This window comes from Fistularia commersonii, chromosome 3 (assembly GCF_037954325.1).
Source record: "Fistularia commersonii isolate RoL2024-O1a breed Wild chromosome 3, RoL_Fcom_v1.0, whole genome shotgun sequence".
In the NCBI taxonomy this organism is placed as follows: domain Eukaryota; kingdom Metazoa; phylum Chordata; class Actinopteri; order Syngnathiformes; family Fistulariidae; genus Fistularia; species Fistularia commersonii.
Genome location: NC_141286.1, coordinates 7,084,040 through 7,111,214, shown reverse-complemented (window position 1 = coordinate 7,111,214; position 27,175 = coordinate 7,084,040). Strand labels below are relative to the sequence as shown.

General features: G+C 44.1%; 1 protein-coding gene across 7 annotated transcripts in view; it reads right to left on the bottom strand.

The window, feature by feature from the left end:
• dpf1 (double PHD fingers 1) overlaps nt 1–27,175 on the bottom strand; it is a 57,211-nt gene that overhangs the window by 20,645 nt on the left and 9,391 nt on the right. For 6 of the 7 annotated variants that reach the window (XR_015104544.1, XM_086143444.1, XM_086143453.1 and 3 more), the window contains exons 2-8: nt 20,823–20,852; nt 19,124–19,284; nt 16,687–16,794; nt 15,467–15,594; nt 14,610–14,699; nt 13,908–13,986; nt 13,667–13,798 (exon numbers count right to left, since the gene is read on the bottom strand). Coding sequence is in view for 6 of the 7 variants with exons in the window: in XM_086143444.1 (XP_085999570.1) it covers nt 13,667–13,798; nt 13,908–13,986; nt 14,610–14,699; nt 15,467–15,594; nt 16,687–16,794; nt 19,124–19,284; nt 20,823–20,852 (728 nt within the window). In the remaining variant the exon portion in view is untranslated. The remainder of the gene's footprint in view (nt 1–13,666; nt 13,799–13,907; nt 13,987–14,609; nt 14,700–15,466; nt 15,595–16,686; nt 16,795–19,123; nt 19,285–20,822; nt 20,853–27,175) is intronic. The other variant, XM_086143452.1, reaches the window with a different exon arrangement.

Genomic DNA, 27,175 nt, shown 5'->3' with positions numbered 1-27,175 from the left:
AAAGGGGAGAGACAGAGAGAGAGAGAGAAAGAGAGAGGGAGAGGAGGTGGGGAGAAAAAAAAACACCTAAAAAAAAAAACGTGGCTCCCGTTGTATCGGAGCAACGGCGTGTGAAAACACACACTCTGCACTCCTGTCGCCTGGCTGCTTAATGAGGGTAGGCTCTTGGGAGGGAAGCACGAATGCATGTGGGCGCGCACAAACACAAAATAAGAGCGCACACGCGAGCAAAACACCCGCGTCCACGCAAGACTTAAAACGGAGCCTTTGCATAATAACTTTGGCTGTCCGTTTCCCCCCCCAGCACCACCAGCTCTGTTTAATGTGATAAATGAGCCCCTGTGCCCTTTTTGCCCCCTCAGCCACACATATTGGACATGCAACCACTACATGCATAATTCAAATTTATAATCATAAAAATTCTATGTGTGTATTCATATTAAGAAGGAAATGGGAGACCATTTTGAAATAAGGGACTCGAGTCAAACCAGCCACAAAAGCTCAAATGCTTAAGGAGACATCTTCAGGTTTTCTTGGCAGACGAGGAGGCCGAGATGCAGTCAGACGGAAACCGTCAGTCACAGATGAAAAGTCACATCTCTCTCTCTCTCTCTCTCTCTCTCTCTCTCCCCTCATCCCGTCTTCCTCCCCTCACTCTTTTCTCCCGTCCTCTTCTTTCGCTTCCTCTTTGCACTTTCATGCGTTCTCATTATTGCCGCTGCTCCCTCTGCCTTTGATTCGATCTGTTCTCTGCGCTTCATTGTGCTGCACTTTTTTTTTTTGCTTTTTTTTTTTTGCTCCCCTTTCCTCATTTCGGTCTCACTATCTATTTTTCCCCCCTCTGCTTTACTCGCAAAGAGGAAATTGGAATTCTTTCCTGCAATCCATCTGTTGTCACAATAGCACCCGCACCAGTGGCGTGCTGCGTTCTCCTTGAATTTACCAATTTCTGTCCTACGCCAGCGAACCAACCCCACCCTTCAAACTTACACACACTTATCACACACAAGCACACACACACACCGTAGCGCTGCGTTCTCTCATGTCTACTCAGCAGGTTGCGTAACTCCAGATACATTGTGGGTCTGGATGTGTGCATGTGTGTGTGTGCAGGGATGACACTGCAAACTAGAGAGGGCAGAGGCAGGTCTGGTGCATAATAAAACTTAATCTATGGCTGCTTTGTAACCGCCCTAACCAGCAGGGACCGACAGACAGAAACACACACACACACACAGACACAAAAAATCCATCAAGCTCTGTAGGCTGCAGATATGTGCGTATTTAGTGAACACAAACACACACACGTACAGAGACAGACAGAGAAACTCCAAGCTAAATTTATGCACATGAGGAATTCGCGCGCACACTATAGACACACACACACACACAAAAAAAGTGCTTTTGGGCATCGGGGCTCGTGCAGGAACCGCTTCGCCAGTGCGTTTTTTTTTGGGTTCCCCTGTCAACCAAGAGTTAAAATGCAAATTAATAATCCTATTTGGTTCCTGGGAGAGCTGGCTGAGAATGTGTCTGTGAAATCCTGTTTGAATGGTGCCCAAACATCACGTTGTCCATTTCGGTGCGACGAGGAAGTAAAAAAAAAAAAAAAAAAAAAAAAAAAAAAAAAAGACTAGAAAATAGGAGATTTTTTCTTCTGAACAATTTATTTATTTATTTATTTGTGACATTCTGCATTTTCAGTAATTGCTGAAACTTTCTTTTCTGATAATGGCTGTGTGTCATAACAAAAAAAAAAAAAAAAACTAAAATTAAAAAACAGGAAAGTTAAATTGATGCAATGGATGTATAACATCACAAAAAAATTCTTCTCCCAAATGCCACATGAATAAAACAGGTCGCAAGGTCACAAAAATAAAAATCCTCTCTTTGGCGAAGCATGTGACGAGTGCTCTGGTGCAACGCAATTTTTTGTAATTCCTATTGCAGAGAGAATTATTTCTTTAAAGATCACAACTCATAACACATATTTTAATCTCGGAGAAGCATCATTGTTTTACTGGTGCAACACATGCTTGGTTGAAGACGTATCAAGGTTGCTCGTGTTCACTTTGGCTTTCCACGCGTGTTAACTTTCGCCCGCTATGGTTCTGTATACATGGTAATAATGCCAAATTGTGCTTTCGGGTGCAATTTCCAGTCCAAGTGAAACAAAGGGACGGATGCTAGTCTACACAGCTTTCCGAGGGACGCATACAACTTCCTAAGGATCGGCAGCGAGAACGCCGCCGCTTCTCTCCAGATGCATTTGACGTATTTAGCCGACCTGAGCTGCTGAAAGAGCTCACGGGTGCTGCTGGTTTTTAAAGCCAAACGCTAGGCCTCCGATTTTCTTTCACAAGCATACTTGTTTCACTTTGGAAACAAGTGAAGCCCGCTCAAAGATATACTACAGGCAGGAGATGCAAGATGTTCTCCTGTGAGGATGTAAACAAGTGGCTACTGCAGAAGTAGCATCTGATGACAAAAGACTGGGCGATCACGTGGGAAGCTAACACCCGTTGATAGCTGCTTTGGCTTATTCTTGCCTCTTTCCCTTTTTGTCCGTCTTCATTTTGAAGCTCATATGGACTTTTGTCTTTTGCTGTCCTCTTTGCTAACGCTCTTTCTCTCACGCTTAAATGGGAATGGTCGCACAGATGATTTGTTTTTGGTCCGTACGATAAAATGAACGGGACTGGAGCCAGGGGCCAACATTGTGACGTCACTACCCGGTCAGCATTGCGATGTAAACAATGGTGGCCTACGAGTGAAAAGTTTTTTTACGATTTTATAAAAACTAAGATATGTTGAGATATTTTATTGCCTTTTTTTGTGATTGGTACAAATATATATCAAATAGGACAATAACGTCTTGGTAACGGGTTATAACGTAATTCTTTCTTTTCAAAATTGGACGCTGCGGCATTACATCGCGAGGTAGATATCGCGACGCTAGCTGCTAAATTTGCGACTGAATTCTTATTTTTCAGTTTCAAAGCATTACAGTAACGTTCAGTCACAGAGGCGGACGGCCAGACAGAGATAGATTTTGGGGTCGGGTGGGTGGTAGTGGTGCAGGGAGAGGGGGGTAGTTGTACTGTGTTGATGTGATGTGTGTGTGTGTGTGTGTGTGTGTGTGTGTGCGTGCAGGGCGGGGGTATCCAAACATGGCCGAGACAACCGTGGAACCGCAAAACAAGCAGCCGGCAAGCCACAGCACCGCATCTTAAGACGGAATACCAAATGAAGCAGACTCCGATATTACCCTGCCTCCACCACTCCTGCACTCTGGGGGAATGTATATGATGAATCATGAAGAGATTCTCTTTTTTCTCTCCGTCTGCATAACTCTCCGTTTCTTGCTCGGCTCCTCTCATTGTCAGTTCTCTCCCTCCCTCACATCCCATTCTTTATATTGTTTTTAATGAACTCCTCTGTGCCCCCGCCACCCTTATCCTTCAACTTGGTCTATTCACAGACTTTCTTTCTCTCCACTCGTTTTTTTGCCCCCCCCCCCCATCACCACCACCCTCCTTTTCTCTCCATCCATACATCTCCTTCCAGTCTGCCCCTACTCTTTTCAATGTACATAAGAGTGTAGCCTTTAGGAGTGAGCCCCGGTGGTATCTATGGCAACCAGATTGCTAGGCAACAGACGTTTTTCCCTTCCTCTCCTGTGCTGCGCAACAATCGACCAATCAATAGCTGGGGAAGAATGCCGCGCGCGTGAAAAAGTTCAGAACACGTCCACGTCCATTCACACGTGTCTTTACCAACGCGGAGAAATATTCCGTCTATGAGAAGTAATCATCAGGCTCGGGCCAAGAAATACGAAGCGTAAACATTTGAAATAGCGTGTATCGCCAAATATGGCCGAAATGTCATTTTTTACTTTGAATGAGACACAGCCAGGTTTTTGGTTGCCAGCTATGCAGAGGCACCAGACACACGGAGGGAGATGTAAAATTACATTCATTAACATTTAATTGCAATGTCACAAAATGAAAATAAATACAAAACGATGGAGCCAATAAATTACTCTAAAGAGTGACTCATTAAATTTAAACATTTTGGGCCATCTGGTGAACGCTCCCCACGTTATTCAAACCTGATCGGCAGCCGTCGAGCAATATAATGGGTGATATTAAAGAGGAAGGTTTGCGTATTTTGGGGGGAAATCATTAAGAAGCAGTAGGTCTGTGGATGTCGGACGGCGAGCCGGAGATTCGGCGTCCCGACAGAGGAGGGCACCAGTCCCGCCCCGGCGACGCCGCTATAAATGGCGATGTAATGGCTGAGGAAAATGAGTCTTCGCCGGCTCGGGGTAACCTTCGCCCGCCTTTGAAAAAAGGCAGAAGAGACGGGCGAAATGGAAAACGGCGTCAGAAAAAAAAAAAAAAAAACAGAACGCGCGGCGGCCATCTTAGGTTTTTAAAGCCTCACGCCGACGCCAGTCGATCAGAATTCATCCTTAAGTCTGACTGCAGACACACCGAGGGGGTGGGGAGGCCATTTTGAGCCGCGAGGCGGCGGAAAAAGTGAAGAGGGAGAGGACAAGAAAAATAAATAAAATAACTGAAAGCAACAACGATGAGTAGAAACAGAGGGACGCTGACCTTCAAAGGGCTCAATTACATGTTTCACACACACACACGCACACACAAAAACACACTCATTTAAAGTTGGGCATGAATGCCCATACAGCACATTCACATGACTCACCGGCGCGCCAACACACACACACACACACACACACTAAGAGACGTGTGTGCATTGTCTACCGCACACGTACATTTCCACCCGTACGGCGTCCCTGCTGCTCCACACCGTAGGACCGTCTGTCTGTCCAGATAAAGTGGCCTCCGAATTTCAGTTCTGATTTGAGAGGGGGATTTAATGACAACTCTCCTCTCCCCCTCCTTCCATCCGTCCACCTCAGCATCTCTATTTCTCCCCCCCCTCTGCCTCATTCACTCACAGCTGCCTCTTTCTCTCATGCAATTTATTCCTGCTATTTCACTTTGTCTCTCTCTCTCTCTCTCTCTGATCTACCTCTCTATCCTGCTCCCTCCCTCTCTTTCTCTCTCTCTTTCCGTCTGCATATCTGTCTGTCTCACTCGCTCTCTCTTCATACCAACAAAACCAATTTTCAGGTGGACACTGCAGGGCCGACCTCTAAAGTAAACATCCCCCCTTATTCATCCAATCCCCCCGCCGCCCTGTTTTCCACCCCCACATCCATGCCGAGCCCCCGCGTCCGGCTACTTTCGCCATCATCTCCTTGCGCCAGAGAGGGGGACAAAACAATTAACAAAAAAAAAAAAAAGGAGGAATCAAATTGCACGGCATGTAAAAAAAAGAAACTTAATGTGGAGTGGTAAACTGTCGCGGCGGATGATTTGACACGCAACAAAGAAAACACCAAACTCAGGAGCTGGGTGATGGATGGAGCGGACCGGAGGAGAGGATGGGGAAGCGGGGAGGGCAGAGGAGGGAAGGCAGACGAAGGTTAAGTAAGGATGCAGAGGAAAAGGATGAAAAATGGGACCGGGAGGAACGAAAAGGGAGAGAAAATTTCATCTCCTGGTGGAATAATCTTTCATTTATAACACTGGCGGTGGGGAGGGACGGGGACGGAGAATAGAGGCTCGGAAAAAAGACGAGACTTTTATACTTTGTCTGACTTTCTGTGTTTTCAGCTAACAGACGCGGATATTCTATAGAGTCTAGACGGCTTTTGGAGCCGGAATATAGCATGAATTATGCATGCAGGGCTGCTCTCATTCGGGGGAGCCATATTAATATTATTACATATGTGGCAATATACTGAAGGGTGCTGGTGTCTCCTCCATGACACTCAGCAGATTGGGGGAAGCTATAATGATGCGTGTGTGTGTCTATGTGTGTGTATATGTGGCCACACGCATACGTACACAAAAATGCAAGCACTCTCACATGTTCTAAAAAAGCTAAGCTTTCCTTTTTTTCATTTCAGCAGAGAAGATTGCATTTTCTAAGGTTGTGTGTGTGTGATTGTGTGTGTATGTGTGTGTGTGATTACTGACTGTTTGGGAGGGAGTGATGGGGGATATTAAACAATTCAAATGCTGTCTCTCTTGCTCTCTTCCATTGGAGGGACCTAAGACTGCAGTGTGGCCACACAAACACGCACACACACACACACACACACGCACGCACGCACGCACGCACACACATGCACGCACACACCAAGCCATTCTGTTCTGTTGGACCAGCCAATTTAAAAACACACAGTGCCAATTAACTGTGAAGCTGCACAGGTTGAGTGTGGACATTGTTGCATTGCAGCACACAGAGATAACCTGGATACACACCATTTGGATATCAGCATTCATTTCTGGGAAAAATCGCTTGTTTTAGAAACCAAAAGCAACAAACAAGGATGAGACGGATTTCCACGGCAGCCTCAAAATTACCTCGTTCTTCAGCGCAAATAACAACCGCTGCAATTTTTTCCCGAGGACCGAGGCCCAACCCCACTACACCCAGAAACGCGCCATATTCATATCCTACCGGATAAATGCATTTGATTATCCTTATAGGGAACATTATAAGGGAACAACGGGGACGAGCGATAAGAGAGAGAAAAGATATAAAATAATCACCGGGAGTGACAGTGACTGCACTCAAAACGGGAAAAAGACAGCGTGACATGTTGTTATTGTGGATGCTGCGGCTTAAAGAGGACTGATTCAGGACCTGTTTATTCACACGAGTCTAAATATTTGCAGCGCTCATTTTTTTCCCTCATCGCACGCCGTTCCCTCCCACGGCACCCGAGATACGTTTAGTCAAATCATCGCAGCGGAGCTGACGGCGGGGTTCGTATGCCGGCTACCCGCGGCACCAATTACTCAGTGCTTTTTTTGTACTGCACAGGTGAGGTCTGGCTCTATTTTCTTCAGCGACTGTTGCGGCCGGCGGCCCTCTAGGTTTCTGCAATAGGCCTCTTAACAGCTCCAGGACGTCTGCCAGCGCTCAATAACCCGCATACTTACCTCCAGTTCATCTTATTAAATATAAGACAAAACTCCCAGAGGGATTAAAGTGACCAGAGGCGGGAAAAAAAAAACCCTCGACGAGATTTAACCACACGAGCGAGAAGGACACGAGACATGTTTGACCCTTTACATTTCTCACAAAGGAAATTAATCTTTTTTTTCTCTGAGCAAAGATTTAAATTGGCCTTTTCCTTTAGATGGGAAATATGTGATTGTAATACACACACACACACACACATTCACTTCATAAATGGAGTGGAAAATGTGCAGATTTCAATTTGGTTCCCGGTAAAATGCTCATGTCTATCAAGTTGCGGGGCATTATTTTCAATAAAATGTTGCCGATAATTGCATTTTAATCATTTAAATGAGTGAAAGGCGGGAGTACGCTTGTATGAAATTGATGAATAGGAGTTCCAAGCATCGTGCACGGTCGCACTGCGGTCAGTGGCGCCACGTCACAGCAAGAAGGCCCCTGGTTCAGTTCCAACAAGGGGGGGGGGGGGGTTTCCCTGGTTTCCTCCCTCAGTCCAAAAACATACAGTAAGTTCATTGGGACCCCAAATGGCAGGTTATGTGTCTTGATATGAGTGAGAAGCGAGTGGTTGTACGTCTATATGACTTATGAATGACAAGGTGAATGGTTGCATGTCTCTATAACGGTGGTTCTTAACCTGGGTTCGATCGAACCCTAGGGGTTCCGTGAGTCGGTCTCAGGGGTTCGGTGGAGCCTCCGCCGCAGAGGTCCACCCCTCACACTAGTCTGCAGTTAGTGGGCACAGTCATTGAAAGCGTCCTGCTCTGAGATTCTCAAAGGCAACAGCAGAAGTCACACTGAGGTAAGTTGTTTTGAGTTCATGCACTGTGTTGGTTTTGTTATTTGAACAAGGTGATATTAATGCACAATTCATTTCGTGCACCAGTAAAAAAAAATCATATTTTATTTTTTACTAAAGAAGGGTGCGGTGAATGAGCATATGAAACTGGTGGGGTTCGGTGCCTCCAACAAGGTTAAGAACCACTGCTCTATACGCGGCCCTGTCGTCACCGGCGACGGGTCCGGGCGAACCCCGCCTCTCGCCCAATGACGGCTGGGATAAGATCCAGCACCCTGGGTGTGGAGATAATGAATGGATGAATGAGTCCTAGCGATGCAACTTTTTCCTCCTCTCTCACCAAACAGGCCTTTAACCCCTGCATTTTCACTTGTTATATTCAAACGTACTTGCCGTTCCATGTAGTCGGTGCCAATTTATTGGCTCTTTACACAAATGATCAATAATGGCTGCAGTGGATGCAGAGGATAGGGTTCAATGCGGGGAAGATGATTGGCTGTGGCGACCCCTGAAGGGAGCAGCCCGAAAGGAAAAGAAGAAAAAGAGGAGATCAATGATGGCTGTGTTTGCTAATCTGTTGATTATTCACTGCGGCAAAAAGAGGAGTCAAAAGTAGGAAGCCTCACGTCTGAAGGTTTACAGAAAGTTGCACTCACAGTCCATAAAAAAAAAAAAAAAAAAGAAAGAGAAATACTGGTGGCATTTTGAATTCCGCTACCTACGTATCTACGTTGTCTGGGCAGATGCCGGAGGCGTCGGCGAGCAACGCCGCAGGTCTTCATTATAAACCCCTCATTGTATTCTTCAGCGCTACATTAACGGGTACTTATCGAGCTCCTCATTGCTGCAGCCACACTGTGTGCCGTAATTAAGAATGCACAAACAGTAAAGGATACGGCCCTGAATGCAACTTTTGTCCTGGACAGGGTGTAAGATTCGTGCCTATTCGCCAACTTTAGAGCTGAAGTATTTCCGCCCCCCTGAGTTACAACAAATGACAGGAAAACCCTCACAGTGCTGGGTAATACAAAGGAATAACTGCAATAAAGTAATAGTGTCCTTTGACTACATGCAAAAAATTCACTCTGCAATCTTTCCTTTTTTTTCTGTGCTCTATTTTCACGGCTCCTGCTGATTCTGAGCAGTCGCTTCTCAAATTTAGCTAATCGCATGTCTTTCAGTGAGACCATTTTGGTCTACTTTCCATTTCAGACTATTTTCTTCTTCTTCTTTTCCTTACAGCTTTTCCCTTCAGGGGTCGCCACAGCGTGTCAAACCTCTCCATCTAACCCTATTCTACATATCCTCTTCTCTGACACCAACTACCTTCATATCCTCTCACTGCCTCCATAAGTCTTCTCTTTGGTCTTCCTCTAGACCTCCTGCCTGGCAGCTCCAGTTGCAGCATCCATCTACCAATATATTCTCTATCCCTCCTCTCTATATGACCCAACCATCTCAGCCTGGCTTCTCTGACCTTCTCTCCAAAACATCTAACATGTGCTGTTCCTCTGATGGACTCATTCCTGATCCTATCCATCCTCATCACTCCCAAAGAGAACCTAGACATCTTCATCTCTGCGACCTCTAGCTCTGCCTCCTGTCTTTCCGTCATTGTCACTGTTTCTAAACCATACAGCATCGCTGGTCTCACCACTGTCTGTCACCTCTCCTTTCATTCTGGCTGATAGTCTTCGATCACATAGTACCCCTGACACTTTTCTCCACCTATTCCAACCCGCTTGAACCTGTTTCTTTACCTCTTTTCTACACTCTCCGTTGCTCTGGACTGTTGACCCCAAGTACTTGAAATCCCCCAACTTTTTGAACTCCACTTCCTGTAGCCTCACCGTTCCATCTGGCCTCCTCTCATTCACACACATATATTCTGTACATTACCACTGCAAACAAGAAGGGGCTATGAGCTGATCCCTGATGAAGCACCAGCTCCACTTTGAACTATAAATTACAAAAATATATATGCATATCATGAATATATGTTGTTTGAATCTTAGTTCATCATGGAAGACAGGAGAACTGTCTCTGTTTTGCAAAGCTGGAGGTTGCAGCCAGAATCCCGAACGGACGCACGTTTCCCCAAACACAAAGACGACCTCAACATACCACTTTTTATGCACATCAGTGACTCGTTTGAATTTTTTTACCGCCGCTTTCAAATATCACTTTCAAACCGGCCTTAACTCAGAATGAAAATCAGTGCATGTCCTTGCCAGAGGAAGTCCTGTTCATTCTCCTAGCGTGGATTAAAAGATAATTCCAGGCCATTTTCTTAACATGAGTTGTATTTCCTCCCATCTAGAGGGATCAAATCACTAAAGTTTAGTTTTATGGCATTTCTATGCTATTTAAAAAAACAAACATTTTCATACATACCATGAGATAATTTCACAGACTATCTCCTTACTTGTACCTGCTTTTTCATACATTCTTCTATTCTCATACAATCATACGTGTCTATATTATGCAATATATGTGACAATATAGCAGTGCTTGTAAATGGAATTTGAACAAGTGCAAGCTTTGTGTGTAAATAAGGACTCGGCATGTTTGGAAAGCAAAAACAACTGGTATGGTCACTGCTAAACACTCCTGGAATTCGTGGTTAACCCTGACTATGCTAAACAACATCATAAAAATAACACTAGCATTGTCACTTAAGACTTCTGTCCACAGAACTGCATGAAGTCGTGTTACCACTCAAGTGTTAAAATAATATAACATAACATAATATACTATAGTATGAGTGGGGTTCACACCTCATGAGCGAGTTCTCCGGTTTCCTGGACATGCAGTAGGTTCACTGGAGACCATAAATTGCCACGATGTGTGAATGACATGGTGAGTGGTTGTGTGTTTCTATAAACGGCCCTGTGGAACCGCGCCTTTCGCCCTGCCGACTGAACTCAATGCAGCTGTAACTGGGTTTAGTAAATAAGTAAGTAAATAGTTAAATTAAACAAATGAATTAATAAATAAAGTATATCTTGATGGCCATGTTTTGCACCCAGCAAATCCCTGCAACCCCGAGTGCAGGATAAGCGCTGTTGATAAAGAATAATATAATGTCCATCTATCGTCTGCCGCTTATTCTGCACTCGGGGTTGCAGAGGATGCTGGAGCCCATCCCAGCCGTCATGGGACGAGACAAACAGTAATACGCTCAGTCATTCTGGCCAATTTTCCCAATTTTTTTCCAATTAACCTGCCGCACGTTTTTTGACTGTTGGAGGAAACCCATGCAGACACGGGGAGAACATGCAAACTCCTCACAGAAAGGTCCCCTTATTAGAAACAAACCAGGGTACTGTGATGAGGCCGAAGCGCTAACCACTGCGCCGGCCACAATATAATATAATATAATATACAGAGCCACAATGTATATTCACAACAACATGGCTCATTTCACTAGGCTGTTACTTCTCAGCCACCTTCGCACCAACGATAATTGCTGCAGCTACCTGTTCAGAGGCAGAACGATCTGTTCCTCCATTATCCCGCTCACCATTTTTCCGCAGACAGTACGACACTTTCTATTCCTTGCCGTCGCTGGTGAACACTGTTTCACACACGCCGTTCCTCGTGGCAAATTAAAAACATTTATATTTAATTGGGGTGACTGTCACTGCTTCGATCACGTCCGTCGTAGAGGTGTTCCAGCAAACTACGCGCCGTCTGACTTTTTTTTTTTTTTTTTTGCATCACTTTTGCTTATTATCCACATTTCTGTTCCTCACTCCCTGCATCACGCACTGCATGACCTGTAAGGCAACATTGCATGGAAGAAACGTGAGGAGGAGAAATAAACGGGTTGAAGTCGAATGCTTCCTGCATGTCGGAAAATCGAATCAGGGACTGAAGTTTTCAAAACAGAGTTGATAAATATAATTTGGCTGCCTACAGGTCTCCTTTCATTAAGTGCACAATTAATATAATTATTGGAGGGGAAAAAAAAGGGCTCGTGTTACTTGGTGACAACCCGACATGGATCGGGACGTTTGGATAGTAGGAACCAAAACAGAGCAGCTATTATGATCTTAACAAAGATATATTTGGATTTTCTTTACAAGCGCACAGACATAGTTGATTGCAACCTATAGTTCGGGTTTTACCTCCAAAAAGGGGATGCTATTCCCCATTGATATTGGCTCAAAATAAAAGGGTAAAATAACATTACCCTCTGCGCAACCCGTCTCACAGACAATTTTGCTAGTCATGTTTTATGAAATGTTACATAAACCGGAGTTAGGTTTCACATGTCTGATTTTTCATGAACCTACATTGCCAGTTTTTCCCCTCAAAATAAGCATTTCCTCTTATGTGAGCAACATTTTTATTCCTTCCCCTTCATCATCCAACACTGTTATTCCAATATACATGTACTGTCAAGGCAGGGGGCCATGTGTGTGTGTGTGTGTGTGAGAGAGAGTTTGAAGCTCCATCTAACATGTGTATATTTGACACAATATGATTCTGCCTGTGAGAGTTTGATAAAACCTTTGAGAGAGTATGAATCCTCATGCACATAGTCATGGTAGAGTGCATATAGAGCAGGAGAGTTGGAAACTCAACAGGGGGCCAAAATGTTTAAAATTGGTACAAGTCAAGGGCCGCACTGGTGGCGATGTTTTTTGCAAACTTATTGAAATGACCCGATTTTATATTGAACCTGGAACTAACAAAGCCTATCAGTAATTGCCTATAAAACAACATCAATCATCAAATAAATTATACAAAACAAGAAAAACAAATGAAAACAGTTGAGAAGATTTTTCTTTCTAAAGGCAAACAGCAGCAAAAAAAAAACAAAACAATTTCCTTCAAAGAAAAATCAAATGTTTTCTGTAGTGGCAAGAGAAAAAAATATACAAAAATGAGACTGCATTACAAAGTGAAAATGCGCAAAAGCTCAGCTTGCAGCTCTGTGAGGCTCACTAGCCCACTAGCCCGAGCTAGCCACTAGTCTTTCATGATTGCGGCTAAGGAGACACACAACGCTGCCCTTAACATCCGTGGACAAACACAAACACCCGATTTTATAGTCCACCTTTTATTCACCATTTTTTGGGGGCGATGGATGGTTGAGAGTTGACAGGTGAGTAGTTCCATAAGGCTGCGGATGTTGTGCGATGCACTGGCAGTGCATTGTGGGACTTGTAGAATTATGATGGTGGATGCAATATACTGGTGAGTCAGTTCAGACATTATAATGCGGGCCAAAGATAATTCATTCCTGGACCGAGGCTTGTGTTTGACACATGTGGTGCAGAAGTATAGAGATATCCCTAACAACCCATGGGAGGATCTAGGGAGACGTTTCTCCTAAAATTGCCTCTCGGAAATGAGGAATTCAAGTAAAATACCATCACAAACAATTAAAACTTCGGGTACGGAGGGGACTATTGGCTTAGAGAAAGAATCAGTGGGTTTTATGCATAATGGAAACACCACAGACACCACGCCAATTAAGCATTTAAAGGTTTACTCTGCTTTTTTTTTTCCCCCTGGCCTCTATTTTCTCTCGTGCAAGGATCTGAACAAATGCACGCGGCGATCAGACGACTAAAGAGGAACGATATTCATCCCGTTGTCCAAACACGCCGCAGACCCATCGGATGCCCAGACGTGTTAATTAGAAGATGAGCGGTTGCACTTCTCTGCGCGGCCTTCGATCGACCGGCGACCGCCGTAGACCGATAAGCGCAACAGATAACAACTGAACGAGTGCCTGTACCGCAAGAAGTCATAAATGAGTAACAGCGGACTCACGCTTGTGGTTGTTCTTGCGCTGGAAGGGTAGTGTGTGTCGCTCCGAGTCTTCCTCACCCTCCTCGTCTGCCAGGTGCGTGTGAGTGTAGTGGTAGCTCAGCCCCGGGCGGTTCTTGTAGCGCTTTCCGCAGACTGGAACGAGGACAGAGACCGTTGAAAGACCTTTGTTTTCTGCCTCGGCAGGGTTTGAGAAGGCATGGGTTAAGCAAGTAAAATAAGGCGATATCGCGCTAACGCTCACTGTCACAGACGTAAGGCTTGTCTCTGTCTTCGATGGTGGGCAGCTCTTGTCGCTTCCTCATTCCGCCGACCCCGTAGGCCTGTATGGAAAACACTCGTGAGAACTCCGATGGAGGGCACGTGCAGATGATACCTTTGCATGAAAAAAGTTTCACACTCATGTGCACAAATGGGAGCGCGACGACACACTCCTCGCTCTAAGTGCCCCGTTTGCACGCGTTTGTATGCTAATCATCGGCTCTCGGTGCAGAGCCCCGCTCTCGACGGGAGGGGGCTGATGACACCTGGCAGGGGTGCAACAGCTCCAATTAGCAACCCTTGTGTTTGCATACGAGCGTATGAGAAATTGCACGTGCGTGCGTGCATGTGTGATAATGTTCGAAATAAATTGCTAACGGTTGATTATCTTTCCGTGGGACGCCGGGAGTCTAATACGACTACCTTTCTGATCTAATCAGGGTTTTGAAAAAGAGAGAAAAGATGTCCCAGCGTGGTGTAAGTCAGAGAGCGTCACAACCGCTCACGGAGGTAAACATACCGTTCGCTATTCATCGTAACGACTTTATTTAGATTGAGTTGGACATTTCTCACAGGCCATAACATATAGGCCTTTAAATGGCGGTCTCCCGGTTGATGTTCTGACAACTTAATATTTGCAGGAAAGGTAAAGAGAAAAACATCACAGAAGCACGGGTTCTCTCACCCGTGCTTTGGTACGGTTCTTGCGCTTGGGGACGTCTTCCTCCAGCTCGTCCACCTCCAGCTCATGAGGGAAATCCCCCACCAGCAACTTCTAAGAGCGAGGCGCAGAAGGGGGAAGTACAAATGGGCTATTAGACGGGCTTGTTTACCTTCATTTCCATCGACTACCTAATTGCTTTAGTAGCTCTCTGCATGGACCCGTGTCTAGTCATGAAAATCTGCTTCCTGCTGGGAGGAGGGTACACTGGAGCAAATTAGGATACATACTGTATAATACATACTTTTACGACAGGAAAACTCTAGCTTTTTTTGGGCACATTTCCAGGATGATAAAATAGTCTGAAAAACATAGCAACGGAGGGGAAACCGTGGGAATCGAGGGTTGAAGCCTTGGAACACAAGTGATGTTACATAGCTGCCCGTTTAAAACTGGCAATGCCTCAACCGTCCATCACAATTTGGGAAATACGGCCTTCTGACAGTAAAACTTTTAGATGGATGATACATTTTTTTGCGCAAATGTAACCGGGGTGTTTGCTTCTGGGAAAAATATGATTAAAAAATTCTCCTAAGACAGACAAGCAAAAAAAAAGGATACCCTTGACTGACAGTGGCGCAATCACACAGAGGCATGCACACACACTCAGTGCCAGGAGGGAGTTGTCAGCGCTGCAGGAGCCCATGTCACCGCCAAAATGCGCGCTCCAAGAGAGAAAACGGTCGCAGTAGACAAAGGAACACAAACACAGACGGTAACACAGGCACATGAAACGAGTCGGGCGTCCCGACGTGAAGAAAACAAGACCCGGGATGACAAAGGATGCAGGATTGACACCGGAAGGGAGGGAAGAGCCCCACCTGACACTCGCTCATTGGCTCTTCTTCCTTGGTTTCTACCTTCTTGTCCAGGGTTTCCCCTGCAAGCAGCGACTCCAACACAGGACCGTCCGGGATGCCCCCCTCCTTCTTTAGAGAGGCCTCGTAGTCTTGAGCACAAGACACTCGCAGTCAGAGAACAACAGAGATCTTACATGTGCAAAAGTGGACAGAGGATACGGCATCTGGCTGCTTCACGGCAGCAGAGCACGACAACGTCGGCCACTACAGTGAAAGAAACATCACTCGCTCGGGGACAGGAGTCCACTGCCCGTCTGTCTCAATCTGGCCTGCCCGCATGGAAGTATGTAAAGGAAAAACTGTTTTGACGACTTCGGAAATGAATGATGAATTTAATGTGAACGCCAGAAAAAGCAAGAACGGAACTATTTTATCGTCCCCTGCGTTGACAAGCACAGTTTCCGTTTAGGAAACTTCCAACACTCAGCGCTGTCACTGTTCTTCTGATGGCAACATTTTCAAAATATATTTTTTGTTCAGATGGTTTGGATGATCAGAAACAACCGCGGCAGGCTGCACTCCATTAACAGGAACCCTGAGATCTACCTATCCCTCAATTCTCAAAATCAGTTAGTCAAGTTAAATCAGCAAACCATATAAAAGGCCCCGGATGTCACATTTGACGCCGATTTAAATGTGATTTAAAGGCGATTCAAATTTTGAACAGACGAGTTCACTTTGTCCTCAGATCCCGGATCTTAAGCATCAGAAGAATTCCCAAAATCAAAAATTTATCATGACCCTCTGAGATTGAAAGGGCCCTTAATGTGCTCTGGATTTATTTTAACGCCCTGCTGCATCCCGGCTTTAACTCAAAGAAGTCAAAGAAGCAAGAGCACGTAACTCTTATCCTTACATCCCAGCAGTACGCTGATAAACGTCTACATTTCCACTGGTGGTCAACCCAAACATCGGTTTTATCCTTTGGCATTCTAGAGCCTTGACCCTTTTTTCATTTCCCTTCTGATTCTCCAGCTGAACGTCATTTCTGCTTTCAAAAACACATTGCACGCATACACGAACGTGTGCCTCCTGCTAGTTGCATTTTTGTTTTATGTAACAATTGTATACCTTAATGAGGCACTTTGGCACAAATCCCAAGTGTGATATAAATCACAAAAAATAAAATAAAAATCAATAAGCACTTGAAAACCTGGAACTCTCCGGTTCATTCTCCTTACCGATCTTGAACTCGATAGGTACGAGCCGCGGGTCTTCCAGGATGTTTAGCCGTCTCTTCTTGCGCCAGCAGCGAGCGGGATACGTGTACAACTGACCGGGAGCATGACCTACAACAACAAGAGCGGTATTGTGTAGTTGCAGTAACACGATTTACATTACATTGATTTCTGATAAATTCCTTAAGAAAGATGTGTTGGTCTTGTTAGACCGTATAGGTTTGATATATCAGCAGGATGTCTTGCAAAATGAATCTTGGATCAGTATGTCATTTGTTGTAAGGTAATATTGCCATTAATCCTAAAACAAGCAGTGCATAATATTTCCATCACAGATTGATTTGTTCTTATATCTAATTTCTTGGTTCATAATTTGGTTGCGTGATTTAATAAAATGACCGAAAGTGATGAGCTAGTGGGCTCACTGTCACCAACGAAGATAGGACGAGTACTTAATTGCTCCACGGTAATTTCAAAACATGAGCATGAGTTGTTTTTTTTAAAGTCAATATGCCCCCACATAAAATTCAGGAAGGTGCTTCTTTCAATTTTTGGGGTGTCGAAAAGCAGGATATAATCAGGATAATGAAATATAAGAGGTTATGAATATTTAAAAGCACTCACACAGGCATTAATTGCTGATGCTGCACGGATGCTACCTATATTCCTCACAAACAAACTTAAAGTCAAAAGCGGTAAAGGTCATTAGATGAGAGTTGCGATTATTCCCGCCCAGTCATGCTTCCCCTTCCCCCCGAGTTGCCCTTGCCCAAACGCTTACCCCTTCTCCCTCCAAATGACCAACTGTAAGACTTTCCCTTACGAACTCATCAATTAATTACTTGTTTATAAACCGCCGGTTCACTCTCTCTGGGTCAAACACGGTTCGCTGTGCTGCATAATAAGTCACGCGTTTGAAGGGATCCCTTCGAAATGGGCCAAACCTTCGGCAGCAGCCGGCAGGTTCTGCAGGCAATCCGGCACTTTTTAATGATTTTTAATCCATTTGGCTGGTTTCAGGCAAACCCGACCATGGAGAAATTATCTATAGGTTTATTTAACTTGTTTATTTGTTGTGTTAATCCCGTCATTCACACGTCATACAAATACATGCACCCCTTCACTCTGTCATTCACTCTTCTGGCCAATTTAGAGTCTCCAATGCGTATTTTTGGACTGTTTAATGAATCGGAGAACTCAACAGGAAACTCCAGGCAGAGACAGGGGAAAACGTGCCACCTCCAGAGAAAGGCCAGGGACCTCCTTGCATCCGGCGAAAAATAAACTATTCTGAAGTTGATTAGCACATGGAAAACAAAAGCTCTTGGGTTGGAATAAACAGAAGTAAATTCATTAGCTACTTTCGGCCTCTGGTTGCGGACGATGACGTCTTCAGATGTTTTGCCTGGTCACGACAGGCACACCAGAGACCATCAGATTACTATCTCAGATGGCAAAAAAAAACTTTCATTGAATAAAAAGCTATTGATTGTGTTTTTTTTTCCTGTTTTTTGTTTTTCTATTAATTGACTAAAGAATGTATAATTGGATTTGATTTCACTGGCAGAACTGCGGGCAACTGCGTGTTGCTACTTGGAGGTACGACAAAGCGGGGCGCGGCATCAGATGTTTAAAACCCCCTGCACTAAAGGATTTAAAGCGTGCCGGTTTTATAGCCTGCAGTAAAGACGCTTAAAGTTTGGAGGTCTTTAAAATCCAAGGGACAGAAAGAGACTGGCTCATGTTGTCTGGCTGAACATTTCAGACCAACCAAATCTGCTCTATAATTACCTTTTTCTGGCACTGATAGTTACCTGATTAAAAAAAACAAAAAAACACTGAAATTAATTCAATCGATAAAGTTCGAGCGCAAACAACAACAAAAGAAACTCGGTTATTTTACGTTTCCTGTAAGATCTTTGTTTCCAATAAAATCCAGTTAAAAGTAACAAACTGAAACAAGAACAAAAAAAAGAAACAGTTGCACGCACACACACACACACACACACACACACACACACACAAACACACACACCCTTAAACGGGTTCTCTTTGGAATACTTGGTGCCAGCGGCATATCGTTGCTACAGGGGTGTCTGATTCACTGCCAAAACACACTTGATGTTACAGTGAAAGCGATGAGGAAACACCCTTTGGGGGTGTGAAATAGAAAAAAAAAGAAAAAGTTTAGGTGTGAAAGGTAAAGGGGTCTGGAGAAGAGGAGGAGGAGGAAGAAATGAAGCAGAGGGGAGAGGAAGGAAAGGGAAGGAGACGAGCGGAGGAAGCCGCAGGACAAAAAATGACTGGGGAGAATCGTTCGCGCTGCTCGACAGCTGGCAAACACAACGTGCGCGTCGGCGAGGGGGAACACTGCAGGCCTCAGCCGGTTACGTCCGACCTCGAATCCACCACACATACCGGCGCGCGCGCACACACACACCTGGCCCACGGTGGTTCTTCTCCATCCAGATGTAGCAGTTGCTCTGAGCCACACCTGTCTGGGAGTCCAGGAAGGGGAGACGCATGGAGCGCTCAGCGCACAGACGGGCATTGTAGCTGCGGCAGTGTTCAATGGCCTCCTTGTAAAACTCCTCTCCGAGACTGAGAGAGGGGAGAGAAAGAGACAGAGTGTGTGTGTGGGTGACGGGCGGAGGGCAACAAAGGAGTTGTTGGCTGTTTTCAAATAAACATTTGGATACAAATTGGTTGGTTTATGTGCCTGATTTGGGCCGGATGTAATATTGATTAATATCAATATTTTGGCAGTCCAAATTTATCGGCATCAGCGTACATGATCTGCGGGAAATAATAATAACAATAACAATGATAATTAGAACCCAAAATAATTTAATGATCTTGAAGGAAATTGTGTAAACATGATCTGTGGGACATAATAATAACAATAATAATAAGAAGAAGAATCAGATATTAGAATCGGAAAATTCTTTACTGAAACTATGTAAACATGGTCTTTGAGAAATAATATAATATATCTTCCAAGTCTTCCAATTTTAAAATTACAATGTATTGCCAACCTGTGTAGTTGGCGCTGTACCATAAACTGCCCCACAGTACTACTGTTAATGTCACACAGGGTGGTGGGGGTAAAAATCCACATTCCAGAAGCGAAACCACAATCCATCATTTAACAATTCATTGTAAAGTTTATAGGATTAAACGGTGACCTGCCAGACACCCCCACCCTTTCTCGCCCCCGGGATTGAAGGGAGGTTCATCTGCAGGGCTGCACGAAGCATCAACGCTCGCTGCATCCCGGGGCCTGCAGATGTGCAGATCTGCAATGGCTTCCGAAAAACAAGCCGCTGGGGGTCAAAGGTCAAGGCGCTGGAGTTTGAGACGGCGCTGCTTGAACCCGCTGCAGTTAAATGCAGATTTTGAAGAGGAAAACTTGGTCTAAATGGGATATTTTAACATTTCAGTTTTAAATCGTAATGGAGGAACCTGCTGTTCTTGTCATGGGAGGGAATCATCTGAAGTACTCATGGGGGTAATTTCTCTCCCAACTTCACACTCAAGATACAAAATGCTTCTTGATCAGATGCTAAAATTCTCTCTAACTGCAGCGTTTTTTTCATTTTTTAGTTTTTAAGATAATCTGTAGCTATGTGTGAGACGATCCCTCTTGACATTTTGGCTACTTCTTTAATCACAGTGCAGAGGTTCTGGGGTTTTTTATGAAATATATTCATATGTTATTAATATAAGAATTATATTATTATCTTATTTAAAAAATATATGTTATTCATGAAATTACACTTTTAATTTAATGTAGGATATAGGTGCTTTTCTATGGTAATAACAAAATTATTTGTCTTGAAAAAACACATAGGATACCATTTTACCATGAAATGGACTTTAAGTCTGGGGATTTACTTCAAACTGCTCACGAGTCCCTTAGTTGAAGGGTTGGTGTCGGGTTCATGTGTGTTCGACTGCAGGGGTTTAAAACCCGCACATCGGTGCCTAACGGTCAGTATGTGGGTATGCGGGAGCTAGGTCTGCAGCTATTTTTTTTTTCACACGGCGGCAATAAGCATTTCTTCACTTGTGCAAGCCAGGGGGGGGTTGATCTAAAATTCTGTGTGATATTCCTGTCCTCCACCAGTCTCTCCTCTTACCTGTTCTTGATGACTGCACCTCCAGATTGCCTGCAAGGAGAAAACCAAGAAATGTAAACATCTGATCCCAAAAACACCTTTCTGACCACTTTTCCCGACATCCTTTGGCCGAACCCTCGCTCTTTTACCCCACCCAGCATGTTTATTTACACCAACGTTTCTCGTCACACTTTCTCTCACTCTTTTTTTCATTATCTTTATCTCCCTTCGCACCTCCCTGCCGCCCCTCTGTCTTCCTCCTGTTAATCACTCCTCTCATGTGTCTTCCCGCTGAGTGTGGACATCAAGGTCACTCTGCGGTACAGATGGAAGCTCACAATAAAAAAAAAACAACACACACACAGACACACACACACGCACACGTGGACGTGGTGAGACGTAGAGTCAGGAAAAAGGTTTTGGCCTCTGAAGACGCGGTGAAATGTCTCAGCGTCAAAGGAGATTCCGTTTATCAGGCTGCGGTATCGCTAAACAAATGTCACATTGTACTGCAAAAATGAAGAGCCGTTATCACAATGCTAGACCCTCACTCCCACATTAAATTGCCATCACACACCGCGCACTTTGGAACAAGGCCTCGCAGCAGAGGGTTAGATAGTGAACCCATTTGGGGTAAGCTGTTGATTCTGGGCTACCGACAGGACTGGAAGACACACTCGAGGTCTCCATTAATGGCTGCCTTGTAGTCAGTTTAGGATATTCTCACTGTCTGCCTGCGCCTCGAAAGGGCGTCCGTCCAATTTGACAACCGGCGGTTCTATTCCCAGCGCTACCTGTCTGCGTGCCGCAGCGCTCTTGAGCAAGACACTGCTATCACCACCACCCCAGATGCTCATGATGGCGTGGACATTTTACAGTATATACAGTAGAACCTTGGCTTACAAATTTGATTCTTTCTTTGACTGCGTTAATGAGCCAAATCATTTTTTTCCCTTTGACATCAATGTCAATCCCATTCTGTTCTCCAGGCTCAAAAAAAATCTCATTTGAAACTTTATTTGTGGCAAAAATACAGAGGAATTAAAGATAACCTTAATTATTATGACTGTTTTTCTGGTGTTCTTTTCTTTTCTTTTCAGCACTTCAGTACTCATCTCCTTCACTAAATCACATGAGACCTTCGCTAACGCTATCTCCAGCAAGCTGTCTTTCATTTATCCAAACTAACAATCCCTTTTCTACTCCTTCTAAGACTTGAGACCTTTGTTTCATTAACATAGTTACCCCTTTAGCCACATTCGCCGTCTTTAGCACATCTTTGTTGTTGTGCAAACAGTTAACTTAGCCGTGTCATAGTGCTTGGCGAGATCCGTAAAAAAAACGCCTTTGTCACGCTTACCTATTATTCCCTTCCTCAGATCGACTGTAATTCTTAGCTTCCTCATAACACCACTATCACTAGCACTTTAACCTTTTTGGGAGCCATAATGAGGGCTAAATTACTGAGCACAAAAAAGCGTTATAATAGGAGAATACAACACTGAATGTTGCAGACAACACAAAGTATCACGCCTGACTGTCGCTTTGCTACAATGACACAACGCCAAAAGCCTGTGAATTTGTTTCCGTGTTCGTGCAAAGTGGCTCGTTTGCAGCTCGATTCAAAATTTAGTAGGTAGATTTGTTTGTGATTAGGGGCCTTCCTAAGCTGAGGTTCCACTGTGTATTCAATACTTATTGATTTGTTGTATAAATATTCTATATGGGTCTTTCCTTTTTCCATCCTATAGTGTATATAATGTTTTCTTCTTCTGGTGGTTTGCACTTTCCCCTCACTGAAAGACAGTCCTTTAAGGTTGAATACTGATTTTGGAGGCCTTTCTATATAGTATTCTCCCCATGTCTGCATGGGTTTCCTCCAGGTTCTTTGGTTTCCTTCCACAGTCCAGAAACATGCAGGGGAGCTCATTGGAGACCCTAAATTTCCCGGATGAGTGAATTGAAGTTGCTACCCTGACTTTTGTAAGCAGTGTAGACAATGATTGAATATGCACAGTGTTTCTGTAGGTCATGTGTTCAACTCAAGGCCTGCGGGCCAAATGTGGCCCACCACGTCATTTTATACGGCCCGCGAGAATGTCTTAAAAGGTATTACTGTCTTAATATAAATAAGTCGAACGCATGCATTGACCATAAACTACATTTCCCACAATTCATGCCGATCATGTTACCCGTGAAGTGACAGCATCCCGCCATTAGACTGCAGTGCATCCACATCAATGGGATTTTTAACAAGTGAATTTGAGAAATATAAATGATCTATATTTGATCTACAGGACTGTCTTAGAAAATTAGAATATTGTGATAAAGTTCTTTATCTTCTGTAATGCAATTACAAAAACAAAAATGTCATACATCCTGGATTCATTTCAAATTAATTGAAATATTGCAAGCCTTTTACTATTATAATATTGCTGATTATGGCTTACATCTTAAGAAAACTCAAAAATCCTACCTCGAGTTATAAGAAGATCATGAAAATTAATTTTTGTTTTTTTAATTGCATTACAGAAGATAAAGAACTTTATCACAATATAAATCTATATAAATTACCTAAATGTCCAGGAAGAGAAAAGTTGATGCAGATGGAAAGAAGGCTGTTTCAAGAAAGATTGGAATGCATATGTAACATTTTGGATTTGAAGGAGTACTAATTGAGAGTTATTTAACATTAAGGAGTAGTTACATTTATTTTACATTTCATTGGGTTACATTTTGTTACTTTTATACTGTTACATGTGGCCCTTTGAGGGCAACCATTATGCGGATGTGGCCCTCGGTGAAAATGAGTTTGGCATCCCTGCTGTAGGTGATCAATAAAGCACAACTAGCTATCTATCTATACTCCATATTTCCCTTACTTGAGTTAGAACTTCGGACTGTTGTTCTAAGATAAGGGGTAACAAGCCGTTAAACACAATGATGTTCTAAAGTTATTTCTAGTTTTCAGCGTCCAACCTCAATTCTTATCGGACTTTACTGAGCAATGTGCACTTTTGTGATTTCCAACAATTTAGTTTTATACCTAATGTTTATCAAATGCACCGCAGATGCTTTTGGCCCAACAGGGAGACAAAACTCACAGAACCGCATCTTGGAGATGCTGTGTATGCACAGGACGGGGAGTGTGTTGTTTGTTTGGGACTGTGCCATTTCCATATCTTAAAAGTTCTAAGGCAATATCACAACAGATGCGTGCATTTTTACATCGGGATGAGCACTTTTTTGTCAAAATGCATTTTGCTCAGAGGGCCAGGACATTGATAGCACAAACATTTTTCTGTGAAGACAAAAAAACGTAAAAGAAAACTGTTGTATCAAAGAATTAAAAAACAAAACAAAACAAAACATAACAAAGACTTCTGTAGGAAAACAAATTGCACAAAACAAGCAGATAACTAAGTATCTGGTAATTATTGAATCCTGCTGCAATAACAGTGAAAAATAAAAAAATAAAAAATAAAAAAACAAGACCAAAAAAAAAAAAAAAAAATCAAAGCACATAATCACCTCTGAGAGGAATGAAAGGGAAAAGCTGTCCATTAATAGACAGCCTAAGCACTCGTGAAAAGATAATTATTTGTTAAATATCATAGGAATTCAAAGTGATCCCCCCCCCCCCCCCCACACACACACACACACACACATACAAAAGAGGATGAAGCTGCAGAACTCCACCCTCCCACGCTCGCCCGCTACAATTTTCGAGTCGAATCGACCATTCCATTCGGAAACAAGGATGGATCCGACTTCGAACTCTTGTGCAGCGAAGCAGCCGGCGAGAACTGACAGCTCGAGTCTAACATCTTGGAGAATAAATAAATAAAAAATAAACAAAACGTATAAAAACCCAAACCAGTTCTGCAACCCCTGCGGGTGAGTGCCGGACACGTGACGTTTACAGGATGCGATTGGGACGACAATATTTGGGGCGTGGAAACGCTCATATCCGTTAATGCGCCCGAGCTGAGGAGAGTGTGTGTCTCTGCAGCTCCGGGCCTGTAAACACACGGGAGTGTCTGTTTGGCCGCAACCTCAACCTCTCCCCCCCCCCTCCTCGCTCTGACGCCACGGTCGGGATCCTACCTCTTTTTTGGAATAAAGAAATGACGCGGAGCAGAGAACAGAGACGTGTCCTCACAAAAGCCGCCTGACTCACAATCGTCGGTAATGCCCACCCGACAAACCACAGAGGAAAAAAAATCAAAACTCCTGTATTAGCAACGAGTTTTCATCACCAGAAAGTGCAGCCATCTCCTTAAAGACTGCATATCCTGTACCGCGCAAGCGCAAATACTAGTTAGTCGGTAGAATTATAATTTAACATGCGCTCAATCCCGTCGTTTTCGAGGTAAAAATCCAGAAAGCCCGATGCGTCGGTGCTTAAAATATCAAGTGTAAAATAGGGAATAAAAGACTCGAGGATTCAAGGCTGCAGCAGAGGCCAAACTGAAAAAAAAAAAAAAAAAAGAGAGTGAGACTGAGTGAAAAAGAGAAAACATTCAAAATGTAAAACAGCTCACCCCTGAGCTTCTCATCTGCCTCCCACCTTAGCGTCCCCTCGCTCTAAATCACCCCCCCATCACTCCATCACCTCCATCTCTCTTGGCTGTACTGCATATAGAGGAATAAGCCCCCCACCCTCCATCCTCGATAATAAGTTGACAGCTGTAGAAAATGGCTTCTTTCAATTTGGATGCTCCCAATCTATTATATTGTGATAGGGGGAGCCGCAACGTATGTTTGGGGGGCTTTGAGGAGCAGAAGAAGTCCAGGTGGAGGAGGAGAAGAAAAGTGTGAGGGTGACAGGCAGAGGCAAAGGAATACAAATAGATGGAACGGGTGTGTGTGGGGGGGGTGCTAACAAATGAGGGGCATACGGAGAAGGAGGTTGTGACGGCAACGGGGTGAAAAGTAAAAAAAAAAAAAAAAAAAAAGCCGGTTTCTCCGCAAGGACGAGCTAAACGGGTACACGTGTTCATCTTTTATCCCTCCATCAGCAAAAGAGGGTTCCAGACACATTTCCTGGACCATGAATCCCGTTAATCCTCTGGTCATCAAAGGACAGGGAAAAAAAATCTAACTTTCGGCAGCAATTTGAAACTTCTGCCATCCCATTTGTTAATTAAAACTTGCAGCGAGTGGGCGGGAGGGAATGATCGGCGCACAATCGCCCAAATCCTTGTGCCAAGTAGAACAGGCCAGGAAATCTTTGCGGGGAAAGAAGCGACGCCTGAGCTGGCGTGGGACAAAATGGTACTCCCGTACGAACACTTTAAACAAGCCGGTTGTTCACAGGGCGGCGCTCCCACAGCATATTCAAATCTTCAAATTTAGAGACGGCGGCACGGTGATGCAGCTCTTCACAGCAAGAAGGTCCCCGGTTGTCTTTGTGGGTTCCAAAAAACAAGCAGTAGGTTGATTGTAGACCCTAAATCGCCCGAATGTGTGAACAAGAGGATGAATGGTTGCATGTCTATATCACATGAATTGTTATGTCTCCATATGATGAGTGAATGAGAGGGTTAATAGTTGTGCGTCTATATGAAGTGTAAAAATAGGTTGAATGGCTGCATGTTTCCATATGTTTGAATGAGAGCGTGAAGGGTGACATGTCTATATAATGTGAATGAGAGGGTGAATGTTTGTATGTCTATATATGACGTCTGAATGAGAAAGTGAAGAGTTATATGTCTATATGGTGCCTTGTGATTGGTCCAGGGTAAACCCCGCCTCTTGCCCATTCACGACTGGGATAGGCTCCCCGAGTACCGGATAAGTAGTAGAGAAAATTAATGAATGCATGAAAATGTTTGGAATTACTTTTAGTGATATATCTTTTTTATCATTTTTACTGTACGTTAGATGTCCAGATGACAACGCGTGGTGGAAGTGCTTGTTTATTGTGCCCAGGGCTCGCCGCTGAGACAGTAAATCTAAACCGGGAGGATCGCGGCGCTCTGAAGACAATATCACTTAGTGGTTTAACTGTGTAATAACAGCATCTTTGCGATGCAACCCGGCCATGAAAGACTTTTCCCCATCAAGCTGGGACTGTAAAAGACACCACCATAAAACCCTGGACACATCTCTGAGCGTCACAAACCCCTGCTAAATGATTCCTTTAACTGTCAGGATCCGATGCATTTTAGCCATAACATTTGGAGCGTCTGGAGGAGCAGCGAGATTTAATCACTCGATCTGATCGAAGGAGTCGGGGGCCAAACTCAAAGCTGAGCGGCTCCACTGGCAGAACTCTCGAGCGCGCTTTTGTTCTGCATGAGCATCATGGAAGATAAATCCTTGAAATTGTTTTCCCATCCAAAAAACTGTCAAAAGCACTAACTTTACGA